The sequence below is a fragment of the Rhinopithecus bieti genome, unplaced genomic scaffold (genome assembly GCF_001698545.2).
Source record: "Rhinopithecus bieti isolate Rb0 unplaced genomic scaffold, ASM169854v2 scaffold_7681, whole genome shotgun sequence".
Taxonomy (NCBI): Eukaryota; Metazoa; Chordata; class Mammalia; order Primates; family Cercopithecidae; genus Rhinopithecus; species Rhinopithecus bieti.
In genome coordinates this window covers 2,920,412-2,947,263 of record NW_016806571.1, presented here as the reverse complement: position 1 = coordinate 2,947,263, position 26,852 = coordinate 2,920,412, and the positions used below count along the sequence as shown (strand labels likewise).

The 26,852-nt window shown below is 51.3% G+C and overlaps 1 protein-coding gene across 4 annotated transcripts in view; it reads left to right on the top strand.

The window, feature by feature from the left end:
* The window catches only part of DNMT3A (DNA methyltransferase 3 alpha), a 116,035-nt gene that overhangs the window by 64,186 nt on the left and 24,997 nt on the right, over window positions 1-26,852 (top strand). For 3 of the 4 annotated variants that reach the window (XR_001886513.1, XM_017876846.1, XM_017876847.1), the window contains exons 5-6: window positions 4,727-4,770; window positions 5,157-5,303. Coding sequence is in view for 3 of the 4 variants with exons in the window: in XM_017876846.1 (XP_017732335.1) it covers window positions 4,727-4,770; window positions 5,157-5,303 (191 nt within the window). In the remaining variant the exon portion in view is untranslated. Of the gene's footprint in view, window positions 1-4,126; window positions 4,205-4,726; window positions 4,771-5,156; window positions 5,304-26,852 lie in introns of those variants that run through there. The other variant, XM_017876851.1, reaches the window with a different exon arrangement.

Genomic DNA, 26,852 nt, shown 5'->3' with positions numbered 1-26,852 from the left:
GGGGTGCAGAGGTGGGGTGGGGCGGGGCAGACAGTGTGTATGTGTGATGTAATCAGCTTTGCAATTTGAAAAGCTTACTATGTCATCTGGTTCCTGGGATGGAATGGAGGAGCTGGGAAGCAGGATGGCATTGGAGGGGCTGATGAGCAGGATGGCAGCAGAGATGAAGGGAGGGGACAAATGCCAGGGACATGAGAGGTGAGGGAGAGATGCTGTCAAGGATGATTCCTGGGTCTGGGACTTTCAGACAGGTGGATCTTCCTTAGAATCTTAGTGCTGAGTATGGTAGGTAAAAACTCTTTAAGTCTCCTTGACCTCCAAAATTTGGCCTTGAGGCTGGGCGCAGTGGCTCATGCTGGTAATCCTAGCACTTTGGGAGGCCCAGGCGGGCAGATGACTTGAGGTCAGGAGTTTGAGACCAGCCAAGGCAACACAGTGAAACCTCGTCTCTACTAAACATACAAAAAAAAATTAGTGGAGCTTGGTGGTGCATGCCTGTAGTCCCAGCTACTCGGAAGTCTGAGACAGGAGAATCACTTAAACCCAGGAGGCGGACGTTGCAGTAAGCCAAGATTGCACCACTGCACTCCAGCCTGGGCAATAGAGTGAGACTCCATTTCAACAAAAAAAAACAAAAATACCAAACTTTGGCCTTGGTGCACTCCGGTGTGGCCCCAGCTATCCCGGAAGTATAGATTCTGGCAGGGATCAGAGCTAGCAGGATCCCTGAAGGCCATTGTGCACTGCCTGGAAGCTGAAATTGGTGAGATGTTACCTAGTGGGGTGGGCAGTGGCCTAGGCTTTGCCAGTGTGCAACAGGCAATGACTTAATCAGGCTGTGGAGGCTCGGTCACGGTTCCAGCAGTCAGCTGACATAGAACACATGCTCAGCTGGTTGATTCAGATGAGGAAGGAGACTAAGGCCCCGGAGAGGATGTGGCTCGGCCGTGGTCTCCTTTCAGTTCCCGTTATTCCAGGTCTCTTTTCAGGGGACGCTCTCCTGGAACCCCTTTCATGAGCTCCTGTACAGCAGCAACAGGCTTTTTAAGGCAGCATTTCTTGTAGCCTGAGCATGTGCTGAAAGTACAGCCAGGAGAAAGAATCAGGAAGAGGGGAGATGTTGAGATGAGTGATAGGGACAGGAGCCAACATCCGACAGGCCCATGCTTGTCTCGGGTCTGCTCCTGCCCCCGCCAGCATTAAAGCCATAATGATGATGGTGGCAGTGGCAATGTGGCTTTCCCTTACTGAGTATTGACTGTATTGGGCATTCTCTCTCCTTGCTACTCACGGTGGTCCATAGACCAGCAGCGTTGGCAGCACCCAGGGATTTAGAAATGCAGAATTCCAGGCTCTGCTGAAGACCTGCTGGATCAGAATCTGCATTTTAAAGAGGCCCTCATGCTTCCCATGCATATGAAAGTTTCAGAAGCTCTGCTGTGTATTATGCCCCATGTGTGATCATGGGAGGAAGACTTTTTTTTTTTTTTTTTGAGACAGAGTCTCATTCACTCTGTCACCCAAGCTGGAGTGCAGTGGCACGATCTTGGCTTACTGCAGCCTCCCCCTCCCAGGTTCAAGTGATTCTCCTGCCTCAGCCTCCCAAGTAGCTGGGATTACAGGCGCCCGCCACCTTGCCCTGCTAATTTTTGTAATTTTAGTAGAGACAGGGTTTCGCCATGTTGGCCAGGCTGGTCTCAGACTCCTGATCTTATAGGTGATCCGCCCACCTCGGCCTTCCAAAGTGCTGGGATTACAGGTATGAGCCACCGCACCCAGCCTGGAAGACTCTTGTCATCCCTATTTTTCAGATGGGGAGACTGAAGCTTCAGAAAGGTTAAATTACTTACCCAAGATTATGCAACTGGTGAGAGTGGATTAGGGTCAGCACAAAGCCCCTCTCTGCTCCGACTGAGCACAGGGCCCCTTTTCAGGCCAGTGACTGCCCTCTGAGGTAAACCTGGCTACAGCCTGGTCGTGGAGATTTGAGTTCATTTTAAAGAGAACTTGGGTGTCCTCTGGCTGAGTATAGCTCAGACTAAGAGGCGAGTGTTAGAAGCACCCTGGCCTGCCCTGCCCCCAGGTCCTGAGATGCACTAGGGTCATGTTCGGCCTGCCAGGGCCACACTGGAAGGACACAGCCACCTGGCCCTGGTGGTGACCCTGGGCCTGGGCCAGGAGCAGTTGGGCTGCATAGCCCGTACTGAGAGAGCAGCTGACCCTCCCTGACTCACGACAAGTGCCGCATTCCGAGGCGGCTGGGCCAGGCTGGAAAGCGTGTGTGTGTGTGTGTGTGTGTGTGTGTGTGTGTGTGATCACTCAAGTGGGCATGCGCAGAGTCGTCAGGAAGAAAATTCCAGAAAGAAGCCAATTGGAAACTGCATAAGGAAAAATCGTTCTGTTTTGGGGAACCTGGGGGCTGGGAAATTAGGAAGGGGTCACATCGAGAAATAACAGTAGTGGTGCAGCGGAGAGGGAGCTGGCCGGGGCATCCGGACCCCTGAAAGCTCATCTCAGCTCTGGCCTTAAGTCACTCCACCCGCCAGGTCTCAGCTTTCTGCAAAATTGAAGTGCTGAACAAGTACTCGGGAAAGCCTTTCAACCCTGATTTTCTAATATTCTAATGAATAAATATCCGTAAAAGTAATTAAATGCCATGGTGGGTCCCAGGTAGGAAACCTTAGAGGTTCTAAAGCAGGCTGGGGAGAGAATGCAGTCAGGAGCCCCAAGTCCAGGTCCCAGAGCCAGCCCGGGGGTCCTTCACTCCCCGCCCCAGCCGCAGGGCTGACACAGCAGTTCCCAGCACCACCGCGAGCCCCGGAGCCCCGCCGGGTCAGTGTCAGCCGGGACCGCCAGGCGCCCCCTCCCCGGCTGCCACCTGATCGCGGGCAGGCGCCCCCTGCTGGGAGCCCGGAGCCTCGCCGGGCAGAGCGACCAGGTCTGGGAGGAGGGGGAAGCCTTGGCCTGGGAGCCGGGAGGCCCCGGACAGACTGGAGGGGGCACTGCGAGAAAGGTGCGGAGCTGGCTGTGGTGGGAGAGAGGACGGAAAGGAAACAGGGAGGCAGAGCCAGACAAGACAGTTGAGACAGCCCTTAAAAGGCCGGTCACGAACAAAGCGCTGGCGAGTGCGCGCCCGCCCACGCGCACAGGTGCCCGCGACAGGCGCCCCGTCCCCGCCCACGAGGCCCCCGCGGGATGAGCCCGGCGCCAGGCCCGCACCCACGGCGGCGCTCCTGCCTCCCTCCCCCGGTGCTCCCGGGCCTAGCTAGCGGGAGTCGCTGTCACCCGGGACAGAACCACTGAGGACAGCGCTGTCTTGGGCGCCCGGGGGGCAGCCCAAACCCAGCCCAGGACCCTCCTGTCACGAGGGAAGGGAGTGGCCTCCCGGGCTGAGGACCCGCGGCGTGAACACTGGCTGGCTTCCGCTTCACAGCCAGGAGATGAAGTCGGGGCTGTTTTTTCCGTTTCAAGCTCTTTGTCTCCCCCCACCCCAAGCTACCATGAGCCACTTAGTGACCTTCCTGCAGTGGGTCCAGGCCCGATACGCTCTCGGCTCCCGACAAAGACGCTCAGGGGCCCAGGTGGAAGGAGGGCTCACTTCCCCACCTCCAGCAAGAAGCTAGGGGAGGCAGAATCAGTCAGCCCCGCAGCCTGCAGGGCGCTGGGCCTGGAAGGGGTGCCTGGAAAGGGTGGTGAGGACCTGGTGGGGAGTATAGGGGGATGCTTGGGAGGAACGCAGCTCCCCTCATGCTGGGGGCCTGGAGAAGCACCGAGAGAGGGCAGGGTCTCAATAGGAAGTTGAGACTTCCCTGCCAGGACCTGGAATCAGGGCCACAATACCACACTAACATGTATTGAACACCTACAGTATGCCAGGCTCCATGCTAGGCACTTAATGCTCATCATAACCTAATGATTTTAGAACATTTATCTATCTTGATTCAGTGGGAAAACAGGCCAGGAGAGGTTACAGAGGTCACACTGGAATCCAAACTCAAGTCTTCTAGATTAAAGGCTGAGCTCTGGGGCCTGAGCATGGGGCAGGGAGTGGAGGGACAGAGAATGAGATTAGTAATAGAATCATAATATTTGGACCTGCAGGCGGACCTTGGAAATCGCATCCAGCATCCTTATTTTCCAGATGAGGAAACTGAGTCTCGTAGAGAGGAAGTTGCTTCACCGGGGTCTTGTTCCAGTTGGCCCGGTACCCACCGCCCCCCAGTACATGCCCTTATGCCCAGAAGGCCTCTTTGCAAACACTCCCTTGCAGGGCCAGGGAGGCCGCCCAGACTGGCCCTCCGGCCCAGGCCTTCCTGCACCCCCTCCACTTTCCACACCCCTTCTGCCTTCCTGCTTCTCCTCTGGGGAAGGAGGTCTCTTGACTGGGAGCAGCAGAATGGGGGTATTTTCAGTCCCCTTCTGTGTACCTGAGACAGAGTCAACAGGCCAGAAACCCAGCTCTGACTTTCCTCGTGTTCCCTCTTGCCTGGGCCTCAAGGCCTGCCCCTGCCCAAGTTCTTTCTCTGCCCTAGGCCCTGCTGGGTCCTCAGGGTCAGCACTGTGCCTGGCATGTGGTGGGCCATCATATTTAACTCATGAACAGCTAAACGGCCAGAGGACCCCCATCCCCTGTGGCAGGGACCCCAGGCACAAGGTGGGGCCTATGAGCCACTCCAGTAATTCTGCCGACCAACGAACTGGTCCCTTTGTTCTTCCCTCTCCACAGGCAAAGAACAGAAGGAGACCAACATCGAATCCATGAAAATGGAGGCAAGTGTTCCACCCCCAGGGGCTCTGTGGATCCTGATTCTAGAAGGAGGACACGGGTGGCGAGGGTGTGTGAGGGGGTGGAGGGTGGGCCCCTCCTCCTCCTTTACACATCCCTCTGTGGGAAGGAGAGGAAGTGGGTGTGGAGGTTGGAAGTCCCCCAACAAGGCAGCCGGCTCATCCCCCTCCAGAGGCCAGGCACCTCCCTTCGTGGCCTGTGGCTGTGTCCATGTGCCCTCCACCCCCACCACACATGTCCCTCGCTCCTCAAGCCCACACAGAGTCTGCCCAGCACTCCCAGGGGTGCCGTCTCTGGCCAGGAGCCAGTGTCCACTTTTGGGTCTGTCAGTTCCCACCCTAATGCCCTAATATCTGTCTCTCTGTCGTAGGGCTCCCGGGGCCGGCTGCGGGGTGGCTTGGGCTGGGAGTCCAGCCTCCGTCAGCGGCCCATGCCGAGGCACACCTTCCAGGCGGGGGACCCCTACTACATCAGCAAGCGCAAGCGGGACGAGTGGCTGGCACGCTGGAAAAGGGAGGTGAGGCGCCTTCTGGCCTGGGCCCCAGCCTTTCCTGCAGAACTGGAAAACCAGAAGTGAAAGGCCTCAGTTTCCCCTTCAGGCTCACCCTTAGAACTTACTGGGAACCACTTAATCTCTAGGCAGTGATGACTGGTTCATCTGCTCCTTCAGCAGATGCTTACTGAACACTTACTGTATACCTGGCTGTGTACTAGGCCCTGGGCATGTATGGTTCCTGCCCTCATGGAGTTGACATTCTGATGGGGGAGACAGGCACAACATAAAGAAACAAGGGGCTGAAATAGAAGATAGCAGAGGCCTACTTTAGTTGGGGTGGTCAAGAAAGGCTTCTTGGAGGAGGTGGCATTTCAGTTAAGATCTGAAGAAACTGAAGAGCCGGCTTTGTGGGGGGTGGGGTGGGGGAGAGGGTTCTGGGCAGAGGAAACAGCACCAGCAAGGCCTTGTTTTGACTTGTTTGGCAAACTGTGTGCTAGGGTGAAATGGCAAAGGAGAAAGGGCCAGATGCAGCCGGAGAGGCAGACGGGGCTCCACACATCAGGGCCCTGCAGGGTCTGCCCAAAAGCTGGCTTACTTCTGACAATACTGAGCAGCCATAGAAGGTTTCTGTGTACAGAAAGGATTTGATGTGCATTTGAGAGGCAGCAATGGAGACAGAGGAGAGCTTTGGGGTGTATTTTGGAGCTAGAATCGCTAGGGCTTGACCGGAAGGGAGGGGAACTGGTGGACTCAAGGAGGATTCTTAGGGGTCTGGCCTGAACACCTGGTGATGGTTGTGCTATTTGCTCAGATGGGAAGACCCAGGGAAGGATAGGTGGGAATCCAGGGCTTCGTGTGAGACACCAGGTGCCTGGAGTCTGGGCCGTAGGGAAGTACGGGTGACAGAGGTGGGAGTTGAGAGCAGAACCCTGGCATTTAAATCCATGGGAACTTAAGGGCTCAGCAAGGGGAGAGGGAGGAGAGACGAAGTCTCAGAATCGTGTCCATGAAAACCCCGACATTTGTGGGTCACATGGAGAGGAGGAGTGGCAGGCAGCGGGGACCGAGGGAGAAGGCAGGACAGAGCGATATCTGGGGAAGGAAGGGGTTTTCCCGGAGGGTGGCTACCCAGCCCTAGGGAAAGCTGAATTTATTGAGACATGCCCATGGCATTGGACAACCTGGAAGGAGCTGGTGACTTTTCAGAGAAGCTTCTGTAGGGGTCGGGGAGGTGGGAACAGCCCATGGAGGGCTTCAGCCATGCAGAGAGGTGAGAAAATGGAGGCTGAAAGAGTGAGGAGGAAAATCAACTCGCCACGCACAATTTTTGAGCTGTCTTGTATGTTTGATTAGTAGAGAACGGGGTACAAAGAGAAGTGGGTGGTGACCTAGCTGCACAGGAAAAGAGAAGAAACTGCCACCACGTGGGGCACTTCACGTGAACTCAGCTCTCATTTCGTCTTTACCCCAGGCCTCCAGGGGAAGGCGGCCCTGTTCATCTGTTTGCCTTTGTGTGAGAGCTTTCTCTAGAGAAAGTGCAGAACAGAGGCCAGGCGCGGTGGCTCACGCCTGTAATCTCAGCACTTTGGGAAGCTGCAAGGAGGTCAGGAGTTCGAGACCAGCCTGGCTAGCTTGGTAAAACCCCGTCTCTACCAAAAATACAAAAAATTAGCCAGGCGCGGTGGCTCACGCCTGTAATCCCAGCACTTTGGGAGGCTGAGGCAGGCGGATCACCTAAGATCAGGAGTTCAAGACCAGCCTGGCCAACATGGCAGAACCCCGTCTCTACTAAAAATACAAAAAATTAGCCGGATATGGTGGCAGGCGCCTATAATCCCATCTACTCGGGAGGCTGAGGCAGGAGAATGACTTGAACCTGGGATGCAGAGATTGCAGTGAGTGGAGATCACATCACGCACTCTAGCCTGGATGACAAGAGCAAAACTCTGTCTTAAAAATATATATATATACAAAAAATACAAAAAACTAGCCAGGTGTGGTGGTGTGTGCCTGTAGTCCCAGCTACTCGAGAGGCTGAGGCAGGGGAATTGCTTGAACCCAGCAGGTGGAGGTTGCAATGAGGCGAGATCGCGCCACTGCACTCCAGCCCAGGCGACAGAGTGAGACGCCATCTCCAAATAAAAAAAAAAAGGAAAAGTGCAGAACAGGGTGGGGGTTCTGGCTGCTTGATTGTTTTCATTTCCTCTGGGATCCAGGAAGGCAGAAACTACTTTCCCGGAAGAGCCCGGAGAAAGGGTAGCCTGTCTGAGGTCTGGGAGGAGAGGCACTTACCCCTGTGCGTGGAATGTTGTGTTTGGGGTGGAAATTCAGGAATGGGGCTGTTCTCTCTCAGTCAGTCACCGCACTCCTGGGTTCCCTGCAACCCGGAAACAGGGGCTTTGCTTTTTAGCTCCTGGTTCTTTGAACGAAGTGTTTCTGTTCTCATTTAGCCCTGGGGCAAGAAGCTTAGACATTATGACTTTTAGGACCTGGAAGAACTTTCAGAAATTCCGTGATTCTCAAACTATGCTCCCTTGAAGAAGCAGTATGGAGGCCTGCCCTCAATTACAGTGAACTCCCAGAAAAAATTAGATCATAGATACATTTTCTCAATTTTAGGTCTCTAGTAAAATTTAAAAAGACTTTTTTGGGCTGGGCACAGTGGCTCACACCTGTAACCCCAACACTTCGGGAGGCCGAGACCGGTGGATCACGGGAGGTCAGGAGTTTGAGACCAGCCTGGCCAACATGTTGAAACCCCGTCTCTACTACAAATACAAAAATTTGCTGGGGGTAGTGGTGGGCACCTGTAATCCTAGCTACTTGGGAAGCTGAAGCAGGAGAATCACTGGAACTCAGGAGGCGGAGGTTGCAATGAGCCAAGATTGTGCCACTGCACTCCAACCTGGGTGACAGAACGAGACTCCGTCTCAATAAACAAAACGAATTTTGTAAAACTCATGAACATCTTCGAACATATGCAGAAGCCGAGAGTAGCGTAACGACCTCCCATTGCCATCACCTGGCTCCAGCAATTCTCAAAAGATTTTCTAGTAAGTCTTCAACCCTTGGCATTTGCATCCCCACTCCTAACCAATGAAGGTAACAGTAGGCATTACCAGAAAAACCAAAATGTTGATTTAATTTAAAAGACTTTAGTACATGTGACTTGCGATGTGGAGATCTCCAAACAAAATATATTTTCTGCTAATATAACATTATTCTTTATTCATATGCTATAATTAAAGAATTCCATGAGTTCTAGTACAAGTTTTAGAACTACTGATCTCATTTTCAGACTAGGTGACTTGGGGTGACCGAGTTTTATAACTGGCCACAAGCTCACAATGAAGAATTGGGAACAGGACTAGAATGGAATTAGAATTTAGGTTTCCTATTCTGATGTGGGGCCCAGCCCCTGACTGTCACACAGTCTTCTCCTGGGCTATGCCTGGGGTTAGGGAAGGGCTAGATGCAGGTATCAAGAATGTTGGGAAAACACAGGTAGCTTTCAAGATTCCCAAGTCCCCTTCAGACTCAAGAGTAGTAGCTGTTGCTATCAGGCCTGTTTTCTTTGTTTATTTGTTTGTTTTTGAGATGGAGTTTCACTCTTGTTGCCCAGGCTGGAATGCAATGGCTGGATCTTGGCTCACTGCAGCCTCTCCCTCCTGGGTTCAAGCGATTCTCCTGCCTCAGCCTCCCGAGTAGCTGGGATTACAGGCACCTGCCAACACACCCGGCTTTTGGTATTTTTAGCAGAGATGGGGGTTTCACCATGTTGGTCAGGCGCTAACTCCTGACCTCAGGTGATCTGCCCGCCTTGGCCTCCCAAAGTGCTGGGATTACAGGCGTGAACCACTGCATCCAGCCTATAAGGCCTGTTTTTTTTTGTTTTTTGTTTTTTGTTTTTGAGACAGAGTTTCGCTCTTGTTGCCCAAGCTGGAATGCAATGGCACGATCTCGGCTCACTGCAACCTCCGTCTCCCAGGTTCAAGCGATTCTCCTGCGTCAGCCTCCCCAGTAGCTGGGATTACAGGCACGCACCACCACGCCTGGCTAATTTTTGTAATGTTTTCTAAGTGGTGTAATAACAGCACGGACATTTCTTCTCTTTTCTCAGTCTCATTTTGCTCTCTGACATTTGAGCCCTTCTGAAACTGCCTCCCTGGGCCTTCCCAAGGCCCCTGCAGGTTCCTCCCCACCTCCTTCAGCTGATCTCAAGCGGCAACCTCTGTTAACTGCATCCCCAGATCTCCACCGCCCACCCTCTGCCAGTGTTGATCCACTAACCACTTACCCACCCTCCTAGATCCAACTACCCACCTCCTCCCAAAAAAGGCACCTCCCCTCCTGACAAACCACCCAGCCTTCAGGACCCAGCTCCAGCTGTTCCCCAGGCAATATCACTTGAAGGGCCAGCCAGCACTTCCTAATCTCAGGATGCAACGCCTGCAACCCTTCATTCAGGGCACCTTTACTGAGCCGATTTCCAGAAGCCTCCACAGCTGAGCGACACGTAAGATACTGGGGCTACCGAAGGCATGGAGGATTCCTAGTTTTCCCGTGATAGAATGAGGGCTCATAGCACCTGCAGAAAGAGCTGCCCTGAACTGGGCATAGACAACGAATGCTGCCTGGGGTCAGCTATGCATCAGCAGGAGGTGGCTTCTGACTTTTGACGGTTGAACTGGAATTTAGGGGAGGGGTGAGGAAGGCATTTCAGAGGGAGGAATACAGCAAGCACATACCTCCCGAGGCACAAGACACATGGGCTTTTCAGGAACGGGAGTTTGTTGTGGTGGTGCACAGCGGGTGTGGGCAGAGAGCAGCTAGGAAATGCGGCTGGAAGGTGGGGCGGGGTCAGAAGGGCTCCCAGTGCTCTGCTGGGGAGCTGCCACCAGACCCGAGGCCACACCAGCCCTTCCCCTAGGCTGTGTGCCCCACCTGGGGGGTTCTTCCCTCAGAATGCACTCCCCAGCTTAACTTGCTTCTCCTTGCCCACCCTTGTCAGACCAGTTACTGAGTGAGCCCACCCTAGATTACCCACTCCAGGCTTTCCCTCCCCCAAGATTTAAGACGACTCAGAAGGCCACAAAATGAAAGAACTGGAAAATAAGTGAATGGGGAAAATGAGACATTTCCGCAGTCCCTGAGGCTGAAGTGAGAATTCCTGCTGCTGGGAAGGAAGTTGTTGTCTTGTGTCTGTTCCATCTCCTGTTGCTCTTCCTTCACCTGCTTACTAGTCCTGTGAGGACTAAGCTTTGCTTTAATCATGATCACACCCTGCCGTAGAACCTCCAGTGGCTCCCCATTGTCTCCCCCATCATGTCAGATGCCCTCTGGCTATGTCTCAAGTCTTCAACCCTGCGACCTCCACAATCAACCCACCCCACTTTCACTACAGTCCTCTAATAGGAGGGTGTCCTGTAGGAGGGGACCTTGCCATGCTCCTTCCTTCCTGTCACTATTCCTGCTGTGCTTTCCCCAGTCCATTCTTCAGGGTTGAGGCCAAGAGCTGCTGCCTCCTCCAGGAAGGTTTCCAAGATTTCTCCAGTCCACAATGACCTCTTCCTTTCCCTGAATCCCTGTAACCCTTGCTGGGTTTTTGTTTGTTTGTGTTTTTGAGACACAGTTTCACTCTGTCTCCCAGGATGGGGTGCAGTGGCACAATCTCTCGGCTCACTGCAACCTCCACCTCCCGGGTTCAAGCAATTGTCGTGCCTCGCTTCAGCCTTCCCAGTAGCTGGAATTACAGGCACGCACCACCACACCCAGCTAATTTTTGTATTTTAAGTAGAGATGGGGTTTCGTTGTGTTGGCCTGGCTGGCCTTGAACTCCTGACCCCAAGTGATCTGCCTGCTTTGGCCTCCCAAAGTGCTGGAATTACAGGCGTGAGCCACTGCACTCAGACTGTCCTTACTGTTAATATTACTTAGCACTCAATCATATTTCATCAGGGTATTTTTCACTATTTCTTATGTGTTAATCACGTCTTCCCCTGTCTGGCCTAATACAATGGGCAGGGAGAACAGGCCCAATGAATACCTACCGGTCGGCTAAGCAGTTAGGAGGTGGGTGAATGTGGGATCACTTCTCTGGGAGCATGAGATCTTGGATTTCCACCATGGCAAGGGCTCACACCCTTGATTTCGAGGTGGTTTTTCCAGGGGTGCTGACAGGTATACCTGGAGGATGGCATGGGGACTGGTATGGACAGGCTCCATGGGTAAAGTGGGGCCAGAATCTCCTCCATCCTGCGTTCCCGTTGTTCTCACCGGGCTTCTGAGCTGAGAAGAACCTTCTTTGGCCTGGCAGAGCTGGCCAGGGCTGTGGGGAGGGCAGGGATGGGGCAGTTCCTCCTCCCAAAGGAACGCAATCCCTTAGTTCCTCTTCCTTCTAATTCTCAGAGCAAAAGACACTCTGGCGAAGGGCTTGAGGGTTTAGGAAGGGCCTCTCGCTTCATTAGCCCTCCCTGTAGCTCTGCAAGGCAGATGAGCGCAGAGACCCAGGGTCAGTAGCTGGGCAGTCATCTTGCCTGGGAAGCCACTCACTCCAGTTTGTGTCACTGCTGGTGGTTTTAGGACTCAGTTACAGCACATCGATGGCATGACTCGCTCATTAGTCTCTTCACCCCAGCCAGATTCTAAATTCTGTCTAGGCAGCAGGTACCATGTCCTACTGCACCTAGAGCACTAGGATCTGGTCTCTTTACTGCTTCCAACCTGAAGGTAGGGACCCTCGACTCATGCATCCTTATACTTATTAGATGCTTAATAAATATTGAATAGTGATAATGAAACATCTGTGTCTGGAATATCATAGTCTCCCCTCCCTTCCCTCACAGCACTCAGGTACAACCCACTCCCTCCGCCCAGGGCTGCCCAGCAGATAGCAGAGCCTTCATGGACCTTAAGGGTCGGCTGCTGTCTACTGCGGCCTTTGGAGGCAAGTTCAAATACTGCCTTGAGTGGGGTCCCACTTACTGGGTGTGGGACCTTAGGCATTACTTACCCTGTACCCCAGCTGAGGTTACTGCTGTATGGATAGACTTGGCTGTACTCTGCATCCCCATGGCAGCAGCACTCACCAGCTTGTATTCTGCCTCTACCCATTTCTGCATTTAAACTTGTTCAATACAGGCATTCTGGGCACCCTCTGCCCCCAGGGCTGGCATGTGGGAGGTGCAGGGTGAAAGTGTGCTAAATCAATGAACAGTTCTCATCTTGGAGTTGTGTGGATTAATAAGGTAACATACAACATTAAAAGCTCCTGACACAGAGCTAGCATATAATAGGAACTTGATAATTTTTTAGACAGGATTTTAAATTATGTAAGTATTACACAAATACATTCTTGTGAAAAAGTCCACCCAAACTTGCCACCCCAAAATTTTATTTTGAGATAGGGTCTTGCTCCATTGGCCAGGTTGGAGTGCAATGGCATGATCGTGGCTCACTGCAACCTCAACCTCTTGGGCTCAGGTGATCCTCCCACCTAAGCGTCCTTAGTAAACAGGCATGTGCCACCACACTCGGCTAGTTTTTAAATTTTTTGTAGAGATGGGGGTCCCCTTATGTTGACCAGGCTGGTCTTGAACTCCTGGGCTCAGCAGTCCTTCTGCCTCAGCCTCTCAAAGTACTGGGATTATAGGCATGAGCTACCACACCTGGCCTGAAAATTTAATTCCTTCACCAGAAATACTAATGTTATCAGCTTGGTGTATGTCCTCATTTTTTTTACTATCTGTGTGTATGCGTGTAAATACGTAATTTTGCTTCAGGGGTCCTTTTTTTCCTTTTCTTTTTACACAAATGGAACCACACTGTAGTTTCGTTTTACAGCTTGGTTTTTGACTTCCAGTAAGTCTGTGCAATCTAGCCATGTAATTACTATTATATTCCACCATATGGATTCCATGGTTTTATTTAGCCATTCTGATACTGGTGGGCATTTATGTTGTTTATGATATTTTACTATTTAGCATTGCAGCTGTGAACATCCTTGGTCATACATCTTTGTGCATCTGTTTCTCTAAGATATATACCTAGAAAGAAAAAGGCCTAGTTGAAGGGAATGTGCATTTAACATTTTATGACATCTGCCAAACTGCCCTCTAAAAAGGGCACTGCCAATTTATGCTTCTGTGAACAGGGTATGAGGAGACCTTTGCCAACATCAGTATTTTGCTAGTCAAATGGGTGGGAAAATAGTATCTTGTTATGCTTTTAATTGGCATTTCCCAGATAATAAGTGAGGTTGAACATCTTTTCCTATGTTTATTGGCCATTTGTGCTGCTGCTTCTTTGAGCTTAGCAAATGTTGCCTCCTCTGACTTTACAACCCTGCAGTCTCAACAGACTGTGCTTCCTGTCCGCCCTGGGGAGAGCAGGCCATGAATGTCCTGAAGGTCCCCCCTGCTGTGCCATATTCCATTTAATAAGCAGTCACTCCGCACCTACTAAGTAAAGGGGCCTTGCGCTAGGGGCAGTGGGAAGGAGGAGATGAATAAGGTGTGATCTCCTGGGCTTTAGTCTAGTTCAGGGGAAATGGCAGTGCAAAGTAGACCAGTAAAGGCTCCAACCAAATTATTAGCCAACTGTATGGGTAGCAGTTTTAAGGTATTTGGACTGGAAGACATTCCTCACTTATTTGCCATACCTGACCTTTTGTAGGGTGGCCTCAAAAATAACATCACCCTTGAAGGAGAGGATGATGTTTGGAGTAGGCACAGCAAGTATACTTTACCCAAAGGCTGAACAAGTTCTAGAGGCTCCCATGACAGCCTGTAACCAGTAGTGACTTTGAGGGCTGGCCTTTACCATAGGCTACGAACGTTGCCACAAAGGGACTCCCCATTGTCCTGTAAGTAGATGGGTTGGTTGCGCACTGGATTCTTCACTTCTGGGACACAGAGAGAACAGCTCTTAGAACAACCCCTACTTTTTAGTGGTGAGAAAAAAAGAAGCAGGGTGGGGTAGGCGCCTCACTAGTAGCTGGTTCAGGGCCAGCTCCTGGCCACAGCAAAGCCTGAACCAGGGAAAGGGTGTTGAACTTTACTGAGCACCTACTTTACATCAGGCACTATGCCAGGAGCATTAGCTGTTACCACAATCCTAAAACATGTTACCTCTATTTAATATATAAGAAACCTTTTTTTTTTGGTCTTTGTTTTTATTTGAGATGGAGTCTCACTCTGTCACCCAGGCTGGAGTGCAGTGGAGCGATCTTGGCTCACTGCAACTGCTGCCTCCTGGGTTCAAGCGATTCTCCTGCCTCAGCCTCCTGAGTAGCTAGGATTACAGGCACCTGCCACCACACCCAGCTAATTTTTTGTATTTTTAGTAGAGATGGGGTTTCACCATGTTGGCCAGTCTGGTCTCAAACTCCTGACCTCATGATCCGCCTGCCTCAGCGTCCAAAGTGCTGGGATTACAGGCATGAGCCACCGTGCCCGGCCAGAAGTATTTTTTTAACCTCTATTTTGCTATTAGAAAACTAAGATTTATCTAGGTAAGTAGGTTGCAGCCACATGAGTATCCTAATGGAGTGGCCCAGTGGGCCAGACTAGACTCCAAATCTCACCTTGCTTCTGTTGTGTACCCAAATGACTCACCTACACTCCCAGTTTTCCTGGTTTCCTGGCTTGGAAATTGTCATGAAATTGAAGAATGCACTTAGAAGAGAGGGAGAGAGCTGGCCTGGCTTTCCAGCCTGCGCATGCTCTTCCTGCCCCTGGCCTGCAGTTGTTGGGGCTGTTCCCCATGCCTCTTTGCCAGGAGGCTCGGGTCCCTTTCAGCCTCCCCGATCAGCCCTCCCAGCCCTACTCGTGTGGTCCTGAACCCTTGCCCTTGAATTGCTGTTTTTTCATGACCATATGGATGATGTTGTGAAACTGGATTAAGAAAATGTTGGAATGAGATTTGGGAGGCCTGGTTTCTCGTCTCAGCTTCTGCCCCTCCTTAGCTATGGATGTGAGGAGGTCTTTTCTGCTTTCCTGGTTTATAATGTGACAGAAATAAATGAGATGACCCCAGAGATTCTAAAATTCCATCATGGCAGGTTGGGGGGTGAGACTGGAATCATGATCTGCACTCTCTTTGTTACCTAGATTACCTTGTATATAAATTCTAAATTAAATATTTGAGTGAATTCTCAGACCTCGCATATATGTCTCTTCTAAAGGCACATACATGAAGCATCCTTATAAATACTCTTTTTAGCTGGGCATGGTGGCTCACACCTGTAATCCCAGCACTTTGGGAGGCCGAGGTGGGCAGATCACGAGGTCAGGAGATCGAGACCATCCTGGCTAACACGGTGAAACCCCGTCTCTACTAAAAATACAGAAAATTAGCCGGGCGTGGTGGCAGCTGCCTGTAGTCCCAGCTACTCTAGTCCCAGCTACGTGGGAGGCTGAGCCAGGAGAATGGCATGAACCCGGGAGGCGGAGCTTGCAGTGAGCCGAGATCACGCTACTGCACTCCAGCCTGAGCAACAGAGTCAGGCTCCATATCAAAAAAAACAAAAAACTTTGTTTTTAAAACCTTTGGTCCAGCGCAGTGGCTCACGCCTGTAATCCAACACTTTGGGAGGCCAAGGCGGGCAGATCACTTGAGGCCAGGAATTCGAGACCAGCCTGGCTAACATGGTGAAACCCCGTCTCTACTGAAAATACAAACATTAGCTGGGCGTAGTGGCACATGCCTGTAATCCCAGCTACTTGGAAGGCTGAGGCACAAGAATCGTTTGAGCCAGGGTGGTGAAGGTTGCAGTGAGTCAAGATTGCGCCACTGCACTCCAGCATGGGCAACAGAGCGAGACCCTGTCTCAAAACAAAACAAAACAAGAAACCCAAAGGGTTGTCCAGCCTTTACTGAGCAGATACTGTGTGCTCAGTCTTTAAGATACCACCTTGTGTGTCTGGGTGTCTACTATGTTCCAACATTCTCTAGACACTAAGGAAGCAAATTTAAAGGTAAGTCAGAATCCCTACCCTCTCCTGCGAGAGGTTGGTAATAAATGAATGAATTGTGCTGTAGCCAGGGCAGGGTTGTTTTAGAAATACTGAAGGAAGGACTATGCGAGCAACTCCCTAGCCCTACCTAAGGACCTCAGGGAAGGCGGTGCGCAGGGAGAGGCAGTGTACCGCCATTGACCTGAACAGGATTGCTTGGCAGGGACAGTGGGGGAAGGGCATGGAATGGGGTCCGAAGGGAGATGGTCAAAGAAATCCTCTAGGAGTTTGGCGTCTAGAGCACCTCAAGGTTTCTCCAATATTTAGGCCAACTTTAACTTTCCCATAGCACTGTCTATGGGGCTGACAAAGCAGAAAATATAATGGCCAATGTTCTCTCTGCTTTAAAAACCAGACTGCTTGTCAGGGAGGCCATGGGATGTTCAAGTATGGGGTGGTCTGCCAGAGCCCTCTGTGCCACTTTATTAAGGGGCCAGTATACTAGTTAAAGGAGTTAATGAACCTCAGTACTTACTACTTACTGCTTAGTAATTCCGTACTTAGTAAATACACATATACTATGCTAGTGGTGGGGTAGGGGGAGACCAGTTGGATACAGTCCCTGTCCCAGAGGCAGACATTGTCAAGTGGAGGAGGCAGGAATGTTCCCAACAAGCCTCAGTGGCAGGTGGAGCATGGGGCTTGCTCTGTGCTCCTGTGTAATAAGAGCCCAACATGAATCATAAAGGAGCATGAGAGCAGCTTCTGGAGGACTCCAGGAAAGCTTCCTGGAGGAGGCAGGCATCCTTTGAGAATTTCAGTAAGTGCAAAAGAGGCTGGGTGCAGTGTAATCCCAGCACTTTGGGAGACCAAAGTGGGAGGATCGCTTGAGCCCAGGAGTTCAAGACCAGCCTGGGCAACGTGGCCACACCCCCTCTCTACAAAAAAAAAAAAAAATTTAATTAGCTGGGCATGGTGTTGTGTGCCAGTGGTCCCAGCTACTCAGGAGGCTGAGGTCGAGGCTGCAGTGAGCCGTGATCATGCCACTGGACTCCAGCCTGGGTGACAGAGTGAGATACTGTCTCAAATAAATAAATAAATAAAAGTGTAAAAGAGGAGGAAGGCATTTCAGGAAAAGGAACTACTGAGGGCAAAGAGAAGGAGGCACTTCCGGGTTGTTTAGGGAATAGCAGATCTGGCAATAGGGTGCAGGGCTTAGGGAGGATGGGTAAGAAGAGAGAACTAGAAAGCAAGGGGGTCACATCCTCAAGGGTCTTCCTGCCATACTGAGAAATTTAGGCTTCGTTGTGCAGTGGAGAGCAGGAGTGGAAGAGAATTGGACATGTAGTTTGGGAAGATAACCTGGCAGGATGGTAAGGATTCCCCAGAGAGGGGAAGTTTAGAAGCAGGACCAGGTAGGAGAACATTACATTTGGCCTTGACTGAGGGTTGAGGTAATGAGAGGCAGACTTGAAAGAATTGCTAGAACTGGTCCTGGTTGGAGGGGAGGGAAAAATTTGCCTAGTATTGGTGGCTGGGCTGGGGACAGGGTTCATTATCTGAGCTAGAGAATCCTGGAGGAATAGCAGGTTTGAGGCAGGATGATGGGGTGAACTTTTCATTTTCTTATGTATTCTGATGAGCAGAAGTTTTTAATAAAGTCCAACTTACCCATTTTTTTCTTTTATTGGTCAGTGTTTGTGTGTGTTATCTCTCAGAATTATCTGTCTACCCCAAGGTCATTAAGACATTTTCTCTTAGGAGGGGGTGGATTTTTGAGTGAGGGTTTGGATAAGCTGCTTTTGAGAAGCCAGCAGATTGGTGTCAATGGGGACAGGTTTTTTTTTTTTTCTTCTTCTTTTTTTGAGACAGAGTCTTACTCTGTCGCCAGGCTGGAGTGCAGTGGCACGATCTCGGCTCACCACAACCTCTGACTCCCTGGTTCAAGTGATTCTCCTGCCTCAGCCTCCCGAGTAACTGGGACTACAGGCATGTGCTGCCACGCCCAGTTAATTTTTGTAATTTTAGTAGAGATGTTGGCAAGGCTGGTCTCAAACTCCTGATCTCAGGTGATCCACCCACCTCGGCCTCCCAAAGTGCTGGGATTACAGGCGTGAGCCGCCATACCCAGCCACCTCTGGCTAATTTTTGTATTTTTAGTAGAGACGGGTTTTCACCATGTTAGCCAGGCTGGTCTCGAACTCCTGACCTCAAGTGATCTGCCCACCTTGGCCTCCCAAAGTGCTGGAATTACAGACGTGAGCCATCACGCCGGGGCTACGTTAATTTTTGAGACAGAGTCTTGCTCTGTCGCCCAGGCTGGAGTGCAGTGGCATGCTCTGATCGTAGCTCACTTCAGCCTCGAACTCTTGGGCTCAAGTGATCCTCCCACCTCAGCTTCCCAAGTAGCTGGGATTACAGGCATGTGCCACCATGTCCTCTGTGGAGCCCTTTCTGACTTCCATCAACTCCCTGCGGCCACCCCGCATCCTTCACCTCTCAGTCTGCACTCCCTCCCAGGCCAACTGCATGGGGTGTGTGTGTGTGTGTGTGTGTGTGTGTGTGTGTGAATGTTAACCATTTTTCTGACTTGCCATTCTTCAATAGCAACTCTACAGATGCCACAGCTCTTCCCTGTTCCTCTTTAGTCCATGAATGGTGGGCAGTATAAATATTACTTTCACTTGTAACTCAGATGGATTGAGCAAAAACAGGAATAACAGCTCAGCTGCCTGTATATTTGATGCTAGATGCTATTGGAAAGGCAGCTTTGTGAGGCAAAAAAAAAAAAAAAGAATTGAATGAACTTGCTTATATACCAAAGATGCTCTTAGACGTCAGTGTTTCTCAAAGGGTGGGATTGTGTGTTATCCCACCAGAACCACCTGGGCAGTGCATTAAAAAGGCACACTCCTGGAGCAGAAGCTCTGGGGCAGTACTTGTAGGTCTGATTTTCTAGCCAGCCCCCAAGATGATACCAGTACTTACTACAGCTTGAAAACCACCAAGCTTCAGATGATTAGAAGTAAACCAAATCTGGCACAGACGAGAGTCCCACACAGATGTATCGGTAGATGTATTTATTGTATCACCTGCATTGGTGGTGGGGGCCTCTCTGCACATTTTGCTTAAACATGACTACCTGGGCCAGGTTAATCATGTGGGGAATTTAGTGATGTGCCCAGCACGGGTGGCTTCCTGAGCTCTCCGGGTGATTGATATGGCCTGGGTTGCCAGTCTAATCTTGAATAACAAGCAAGGAAGAAGTACGGACTCTAAGGCGGGCAGACCTAGGGAACAGTTTCCAAACAGGGTTGTGGGGGAAAGACCGGAAAGGACTTGGTACAGGAATTTAAATGTTTCCTTTCGGATGGAGATGGCAGGGTTCCCGCTGTTTTCAGCAATAGTTACCGCAATGCCTGTCTGCTGGGATCCTCTGGAGTCTTCTCTTTGGACCCTGAAACTTGAGAGGGTCTGCATGCCTGAATCTGAATGCGGCTCCTTTAGGCCCCTCCCTTTGACCCCCGGAGCCTAGAGAAGGGGTGGGGGAAGGGTGGGGAAAACAGGCCTGGCTGTTAAGGTTTACCAGGTTCCTTTTGGCCCACACCCCTCTTAGTATAAACTTAACACTTCTCTCCAGGGTCCAGTTTCTAAAGCAAAGTGACAGCATCGACACGTCCCTAAAGCAAACTTGTCATGAAGTCCCTCACCTCTCAAATGTGAGTCCCTCCTGGCTTCCTTTGATCTTATCTGTAATATTTAGCAGATACATGCGATTCCATTAGGCTAGTTAGGAAACCAAGACCCGAAGAAGCTAGGGGTTATTTAAGGTCTCGTCATCAGCTGTAAAACGCCCTGCTCAGCGCCCTGCTCAGTGAAAGACCTGGCATCCCCTCCCAGTTGAATTTCCTGGTAAGGGGCATGTGAGATCCGGGGTCATGGGGCACTGCCACCCTCCCCACCGCCGCTGTGGCATCTCTGCTCCCTGGCCCCAGACTCAGTCACTGGTAGAGTTGTGCAGACCCAGCAGTTCCGGGATAGGGGGTGGAAGTGAGCAGGAAGGAAGAGCTGGGTTTGTGGAGAAGCTTTCCCCTTATGGGGCAGAGCTGTAGGGAAAGGGAAGGCAGACACTAAAGCTCCAGAGCCTGATGGCGCGGCTGCTGGGCTGGGACTTCCCAACATACACCATTAGGGAAGTGTAGGGTTGGCTGGGAGAGAATGAGGGAGCCAGGGGCTCTGGGATAGAGGTGGGGGGAGAAGGGGAGGTGAGGGTATCAGCGAGAGGGAAGGACTGCCTTTCCAGCAGGTGGGCTCCCCAATCCTGCATCTTCCTCTCTTGATTTAGAAGAATTCATCTAGAGTGTCAGTGCAAAAAGCCCCTTACCACTCTTCCTCCCTAACAATACCCTAAGGCTGTGCTCATGCTTTTCATTCCTGCCCTTCATCTGCCAGGAAGCTCATGCAGTTGCAGATGCCCCCTAGATCTGGCCATTCCTGTCTGAAAAACCTGGGAGGTTGTGCCCATTCCTAGTTTCTGCTCTTTCATCTTTCCTTGAGTCTTCCTGCCTTCACTGATCCCAGCCGCCTCTGAGTTCCTTCGGCACATGTAGAAAGCATCCCTACCACATAATTTACCATCTAATTGCATGCTGTCTTGAATGAGGGCTGTGGTTTCATGTGTGGTGGGTCTTGGGTACACAGTTAGGCTGTGAGTAACAGAAGCCTAGAGCCCCATCGTGTCTACTAGCTCTTGCACCTCTTTGCTTCCCTTCCCCCAAGCCTACCTATTGCAGGTACTAAGGACTGACGGATCTGATCCGGTGTTTAGGTGAGCTTCAGGCAGGCTCCCAGGATAAAGCACAGTTCCCTTACAGGTTCTAAAACTAGACTGGTCAGTGCAGGGGTTAGAGGGGTGTCCCTGCCTGACCACATTTGCCCAAATGCTGTTCCTCTCCCTAGACTCAGGGAGGAGGTTCTGCTGCAGGGCCCAGGTTTGGGGTGATGGCATAGAGCCCAACCAGGCAGCACACTGCAGTTGCCATGGTGACCCTTTTGCTTTTCTTCGGAAGGATGGATTTCTCTTTCAGCCCAAATCATCTGCCTGGGCTACTCTGAGAACCAGACTCCTAGCCCCCTACCTTCCGCATTCCACCACAGGGGGCAGCTTGTCAGGGGCTTTGGTTTGAAATCACAGTCCAGCATCCAACAGCAGCAGGTTGTGCTTGAACTGGGAGCAGGCGGGAAAGGCCCAGAGGAGGGGCTCACCTGGGGCGCATGCCCTGAGGGAGCTGACCTCCATCTCCTTCTGCTACCCCTCCTCTCTCCAGACCACTTCTCTCCAGTGAATGACTCTGACCCTTCCAGTGGGCTGGGTACTCTCTAGGCCTCAGTGTTCTCATTTGTAACAGAGACAGCCAGGGCTCTCCGTGTTTCCACACCTGGCTAGTATTAGAGTTACCCAGGGAGGTGTTAGTAGATTCCTGGGCCCCACCCTGAGCCTGCTGATCTACACAGGTGGAGCCCAAGAATCTGTATTTTTAAAGCCCTCCTTGGGTGATCCAGATGCAATGAAACCAAAGTGAGTCTGGGGTTCTCCTGGCGAGATGATCTGCAAGGCCCTTGTGAAAAGAAAGGAAGGTCTGCCTCTTCAGGCTTCCAGGAGCTTCTGGAGAGCCCCTTACAGGCTAGTCTTGTCAGGAAGTGGGTGTTTCCTGGTCATGCCGGCTAAGCCAAGACCAGACCCCCACCTCTCTCCCTTCAGAGAAGCCAGGAGAGAGAGAGTGACAGGAAGGGGGGATGTTGCCATAACAACAAGCTCCAGGCAGAGGCCTCCCTTCCAGGGGCTGGTACTTCACCCCAGTCCTGGTGGTTTCCATGGAGATGGGTTACGGAGGGACAGGGGGAACATTTGCCCCACTTAGAGCATCAACCAGGAGCTGCCAGAAGGCAGAACACCGCTAGGTGGGAGCCTTTGGACCCCTCTGCTCTCCGGGTGCACATCTGACACCTTCCCCCTGCTTAGTTGCTCTCTCTGCGACTGGTCTCCTTAGCAACAAGTCCTGCTAACTCCATGCTGTTGGCTCCATGGCTATTTTTAGCTTCACTGCCAGCAGCCCATTCCTGGTCATTTGCTTGCAACCTCCATATGGATTGCAAGGGAATAGGAAAACAAGGATTCTCGGCCTCTTTTGGGAGCCCTAGACTGGGACCTCTTAGCAACGATTAGAATTCTTGTCTACGGTTCCTGAGACAACATTGCATTCAGTTCAGCAGTTTTAATCCTCTATTTTGGGCAAGATGCTCTAGCCCACATTGCTTCCATACGAAGATGAATGAGGTCCAGTCCCTGCCCTCTAGGAATATTTAATCTTGTAAAGGAGAAAGGGACAGGAGGGGAGGATAAGGGCGAGGGGACAGGGCAGCACTGTCAAAAGAACTTTCTGGGATGATGACAATGTTCTAAAATCTGTACCATCCAATTCAGTAGCCTCCAGCCACATGTGGCTCTTGGACACTTGGAATGTGGCCAGTGTGACTGAGGAACTAAATTTTAATTTGTATTTAATTCAGATAGACACATGCAGCCAGTAACTGCGGTCCTGGACAGTGCAGGGCTAGAGGAACTTTCACGGTGGAGGTCACTGGCAGACTGGTGTAGAAGGATATGCAGGGTTTTGGTGGTGAAAGTTGAAGGGGAGGAGCCTTCCAGGAAGAAGGAACAGCATGAGGAATAGCAAGTGGGCGGGCAAAGCGTGGGCTTCATGATATCACACGGAGGCCTCCAGATTCGTGGGGGCCTAGAATGTCACGCAGAGTGTTGACTGATTGGCATTGAGGCTTTTGAGCTGTAGGTGGAAGGAGGACAGGTTCAGAACAGACATCCGTCCTGACCTCTCTTTTTGTCTGGATAAAGTCTCCCTGGTCTTGGGGTTGGTGGGAATATGTGTGGGGTGGAAAACATGCAGTGACTTCGTATGTGTTGCTTTGCAGATGGCTTTATAGGGACCATGGCTTCTCTGATTCAGAGTAGAGAGACTCACATGGTAAATGTCCTATGGGATGGCAGCAACATCATCTACCCTTATTCTGCCAGAACTGGATTTTATGATAGAGCATGCCACAGAGCACTGAACTTTGAGTAAAACGTCAGGCATGAGCTCCAGGCATTGCTGCTCTTTGGAGAAGTATCATGATGGCCTAGTGTCTCGTCTCAGTTCTTTGAGGCTGGAAAGTCACATTAACACACTTATGATCATGACTCTTCAAAGACCCAGGAGAATGATGCACCCCAGAATGTTAGATTTACCAATTGATAACAGAACATGTCCTCACCACACAGATCATAATACTTGTCCTGCTGTTTTCTGGCAACTTACTGGTATCAGAGTCGGAAAATGTAATTAGAATTGAAAGTTTGCTTGAGGAATATGGGATCAGGGCAGAGAGATGTCCTTCAGAGGTATTTTTATTGGGCTTTGGAGGCCTATGGGATCACTGTTGTCTGCCCACCAAACAGGAACTGTGCCGTCATTCTCAGGTCACTCTCTCCGTTGGACCACGCTGGATACTTCCTTTCCAGCACCTCTTTTAGGCTCTTGACATCCAGCATATTTTCTTTTCGTCCAGGAGTTCTTCCTTTCAACATACTTTTATAACAAATCCAAAAACATGGCTTATTTTACATGATGCTGGTATTTGAGTTGACTATCTTTAACTCAATCAAAAGACCTATCTGGTAAACTGCCAGGGAGGTTTACTTTATAAGCTCAAGAGCACGTGTGACCTGAGGATCCTTGATGATTGCCCCATCTTAGTAAGGGGATTTTTCCTTTTAGTAAAATCACCCCTGCTCTAGATCTTGGGGTCTCTTCTGCTTTGGGGTGTGACTTTGTGCATTGACCACAAAGAAAACACATCTCTGTTTAAGTGACTCAGTCTAGAAAAGGCAGTGTTTCCTGTCTGCATAGTTACAGGAGAGGGAAGGAAGATGCTCTGGGTTGTTAAAGGGACACCTTTGAGCCTAGGCTTCCTTTTGCTTGTTGGGAAGTTGTGTGGAAGAGGTAAGATTTGATTTTAATGTTAAAGGATGAGAATAAGGAAGTTTGACGGCAGGAGGGAACAGCTACTTAGTATGTGGGCCAAGAGAAAGTGAATAGTTCTGGCCAGTTCTGACACTTTGAGTCCTTGCTACACACATGGCATCATTGCAGTCTGATGTCCCAAGACCACAGAATGTGGAGTCTAAGGTGTTTAGCCATGTTATAATGGAAGAGCCGGTATCATAAGTGAGACAGTGTCTGAAAGAGGCCGCCAAGCCAGAACCAGAAACTTCTTTTGAGAGGAGCCTGAAGTGAGTTCTCAGGCCCATTGACTGGCATGGATGCAGAAGAGGTATCAGTGAGAGAAGCAGCGAAGCAAGTCATACTGCATTCCCTAAAGGTTGGGAGCAGGCAAGAGGGACAAATTCTGGGCTTCTCACTTCCGCTTGGGGAGCCCCTGGAAATGTGTACCAGGCAAATACCTTAGTTGTGTTAAAAGATGGGTTGGAACAGAAGAGGGCCTGTGTTTTTGTTTGTTTGCTTGTTTTTCGAATAGCTTCTTTTCCTAGCTGTATGGATTCTGGGTCTCAGGGTTGGGGGAGTCTGTACCCAAGTCTTCTAGGTAGAAGGCTCTCTGGTTTGGGGTCCTTGCTCTTCAGGGTTTGCTTGCTCTGATGGCCCTCAGTGGGAGGGGAGGCTCCCTCACTGCACATCTTATGACTTCATTATACCAGCACCTGTATGTCCCAGGTGACTGTGGCTGGGAGCCAGGCACCTAGGGAGTTGTCTCATTGTCATTAGGGGATGCTGGCATTCCATGGCCCAAGAGGGCTGATGTCATCACTCCTGTTTTGCAGATGAGACAACAGATTTCTTGGGGGTTAAGTGACTTGTTTAAGGTCATGGTGGTGGAAACAGAACTGAAGTCCAGATTTTTTTTTTTTTTGAGACAGAGTCTCACTCTGTCGCCCAGGCTGGAGTGCAGTGACACAATCTCGGCTCACTGCAACCTCCACCTCCTAGGTCGAAGTGATTCACCTGCCTCGGCCTCCCAAGTAGCTGGGATTACAGGTGCACGCCACCACGCCCGGCTAATTTTTGTATTTTTAGTAGAGACAAGGTTTCACCATGTTGGTCAGGCAGGTCTCAAACTCCTGACCTCATGATCCGCCTGCCTCGGTCTCCCAAAGTGCTGGGATTACAGGCATGAGCCACCGTGCCCGGCCAAGTCCAGATCTTCTAACAAGTGTCGCTGCCCAAATAGCCCTCTGCTGCTGGGAGCATTTTCCTCCAGTTGCTCGGTTCTTCCTTCTAATTCATCTTGCCAACTGAAACTAGGCTGATCTTTCCAAAATACTCATTCATCTTGTCAGAAAACCTGCGGTTATTCTTCCCTGCTACAGAATATACCCACGGACGCACCTGAAGGCTTGCCATTACCTTGCCCTGTCCTGTACTGGGAGGGTGGAGGTGGGCGAGGGTCTCCTCCCTCCCCAGCCTGGCAGCTCTTGTTCATCCCACCTATCTCACCTCATTCCAAGTCCGATCCAGCCTCCAGGCCCAGTCTGCTCACCTGGAACTCACCTCTAACCTCTTTTGTCATCCATGCCGCCCATTTTTTTCTACTTGGTATTTGTGGCATAGTTACCTTTACATATGTTTGTTTTACAGTGATCCTTTCATATTTCTCCAAGTCTAGTGGAATCTTCAACCCCTGGAGGGCAGAGCCAACAGGGTCTTTCTTTATCTGATCCTACAGCCAACGTAATGGAGGGCTGTGGGTGGGGATTGCGTCTGCCTTGGGGGTAGGTGCCTTTGTTCAAGAGGAGGAAGCTTGAAATGGTGGAGGCTGCACCTGGAGGCCGCACCTGGAGGCCCCAGGAGAGGAGTCAGGTCTTCTCGATCTGCAGATGTTTGAGCCTGGGAATGAAGGAATTGCTGAACTTTCTGAAGGAGCGCCCTCGCCGCGACCAACCTTGCAAACAGGAAAATGAGAAATCCAGGGAAGGCCCGGAGTGACGTAGGGGCCCTGGGACTCGAAGCCTGACCTCCTCACGCCGCGCTTTTTGAGGCCCCTCCGCTTCTCTATTCACCTATAGTGTGGATGCGGGAGTCCCCCCAAACATCCCCGATCTGGAGCGCTCCCAATGTCTGCGCGCGCCTGCTGTCACTCTCCGTCTGTGTGCTGAGTTTTCCTACAGCTTCCTGGGCCTCCTATCTGTAAGCTTTTTCTTTTCTTTTTTTTTTTTTTCGGTTGTGCTTCTGAGAAACTCACTTTTCACAACTTTCTCCCGGCTCTCCCAGGCCGTCCGAAAGCTCCGGCTTGCTTTCGCCCGGACTCCCGGCTCCCTCCGGGCAGGCGGCTCGGGAGCAGCCCCTTCCCTCCCCTACCGGCCCCCCGGCCCCGCGCTAATCTCTTCCAGAGCTGGGGGAGGGGCCGGGCGGTCTTCCCGGAGGCGGGGCGCTCCCTGCAGCCGGGCCTGGGCGGGCCCTGGGAACGGGCGGGGAACGGCCTCGCCCCCCGGCCCCGCGCCCCTCGGACCGGAGGAGAGGGGCTGGCCCAGCGCCAGCGTCGG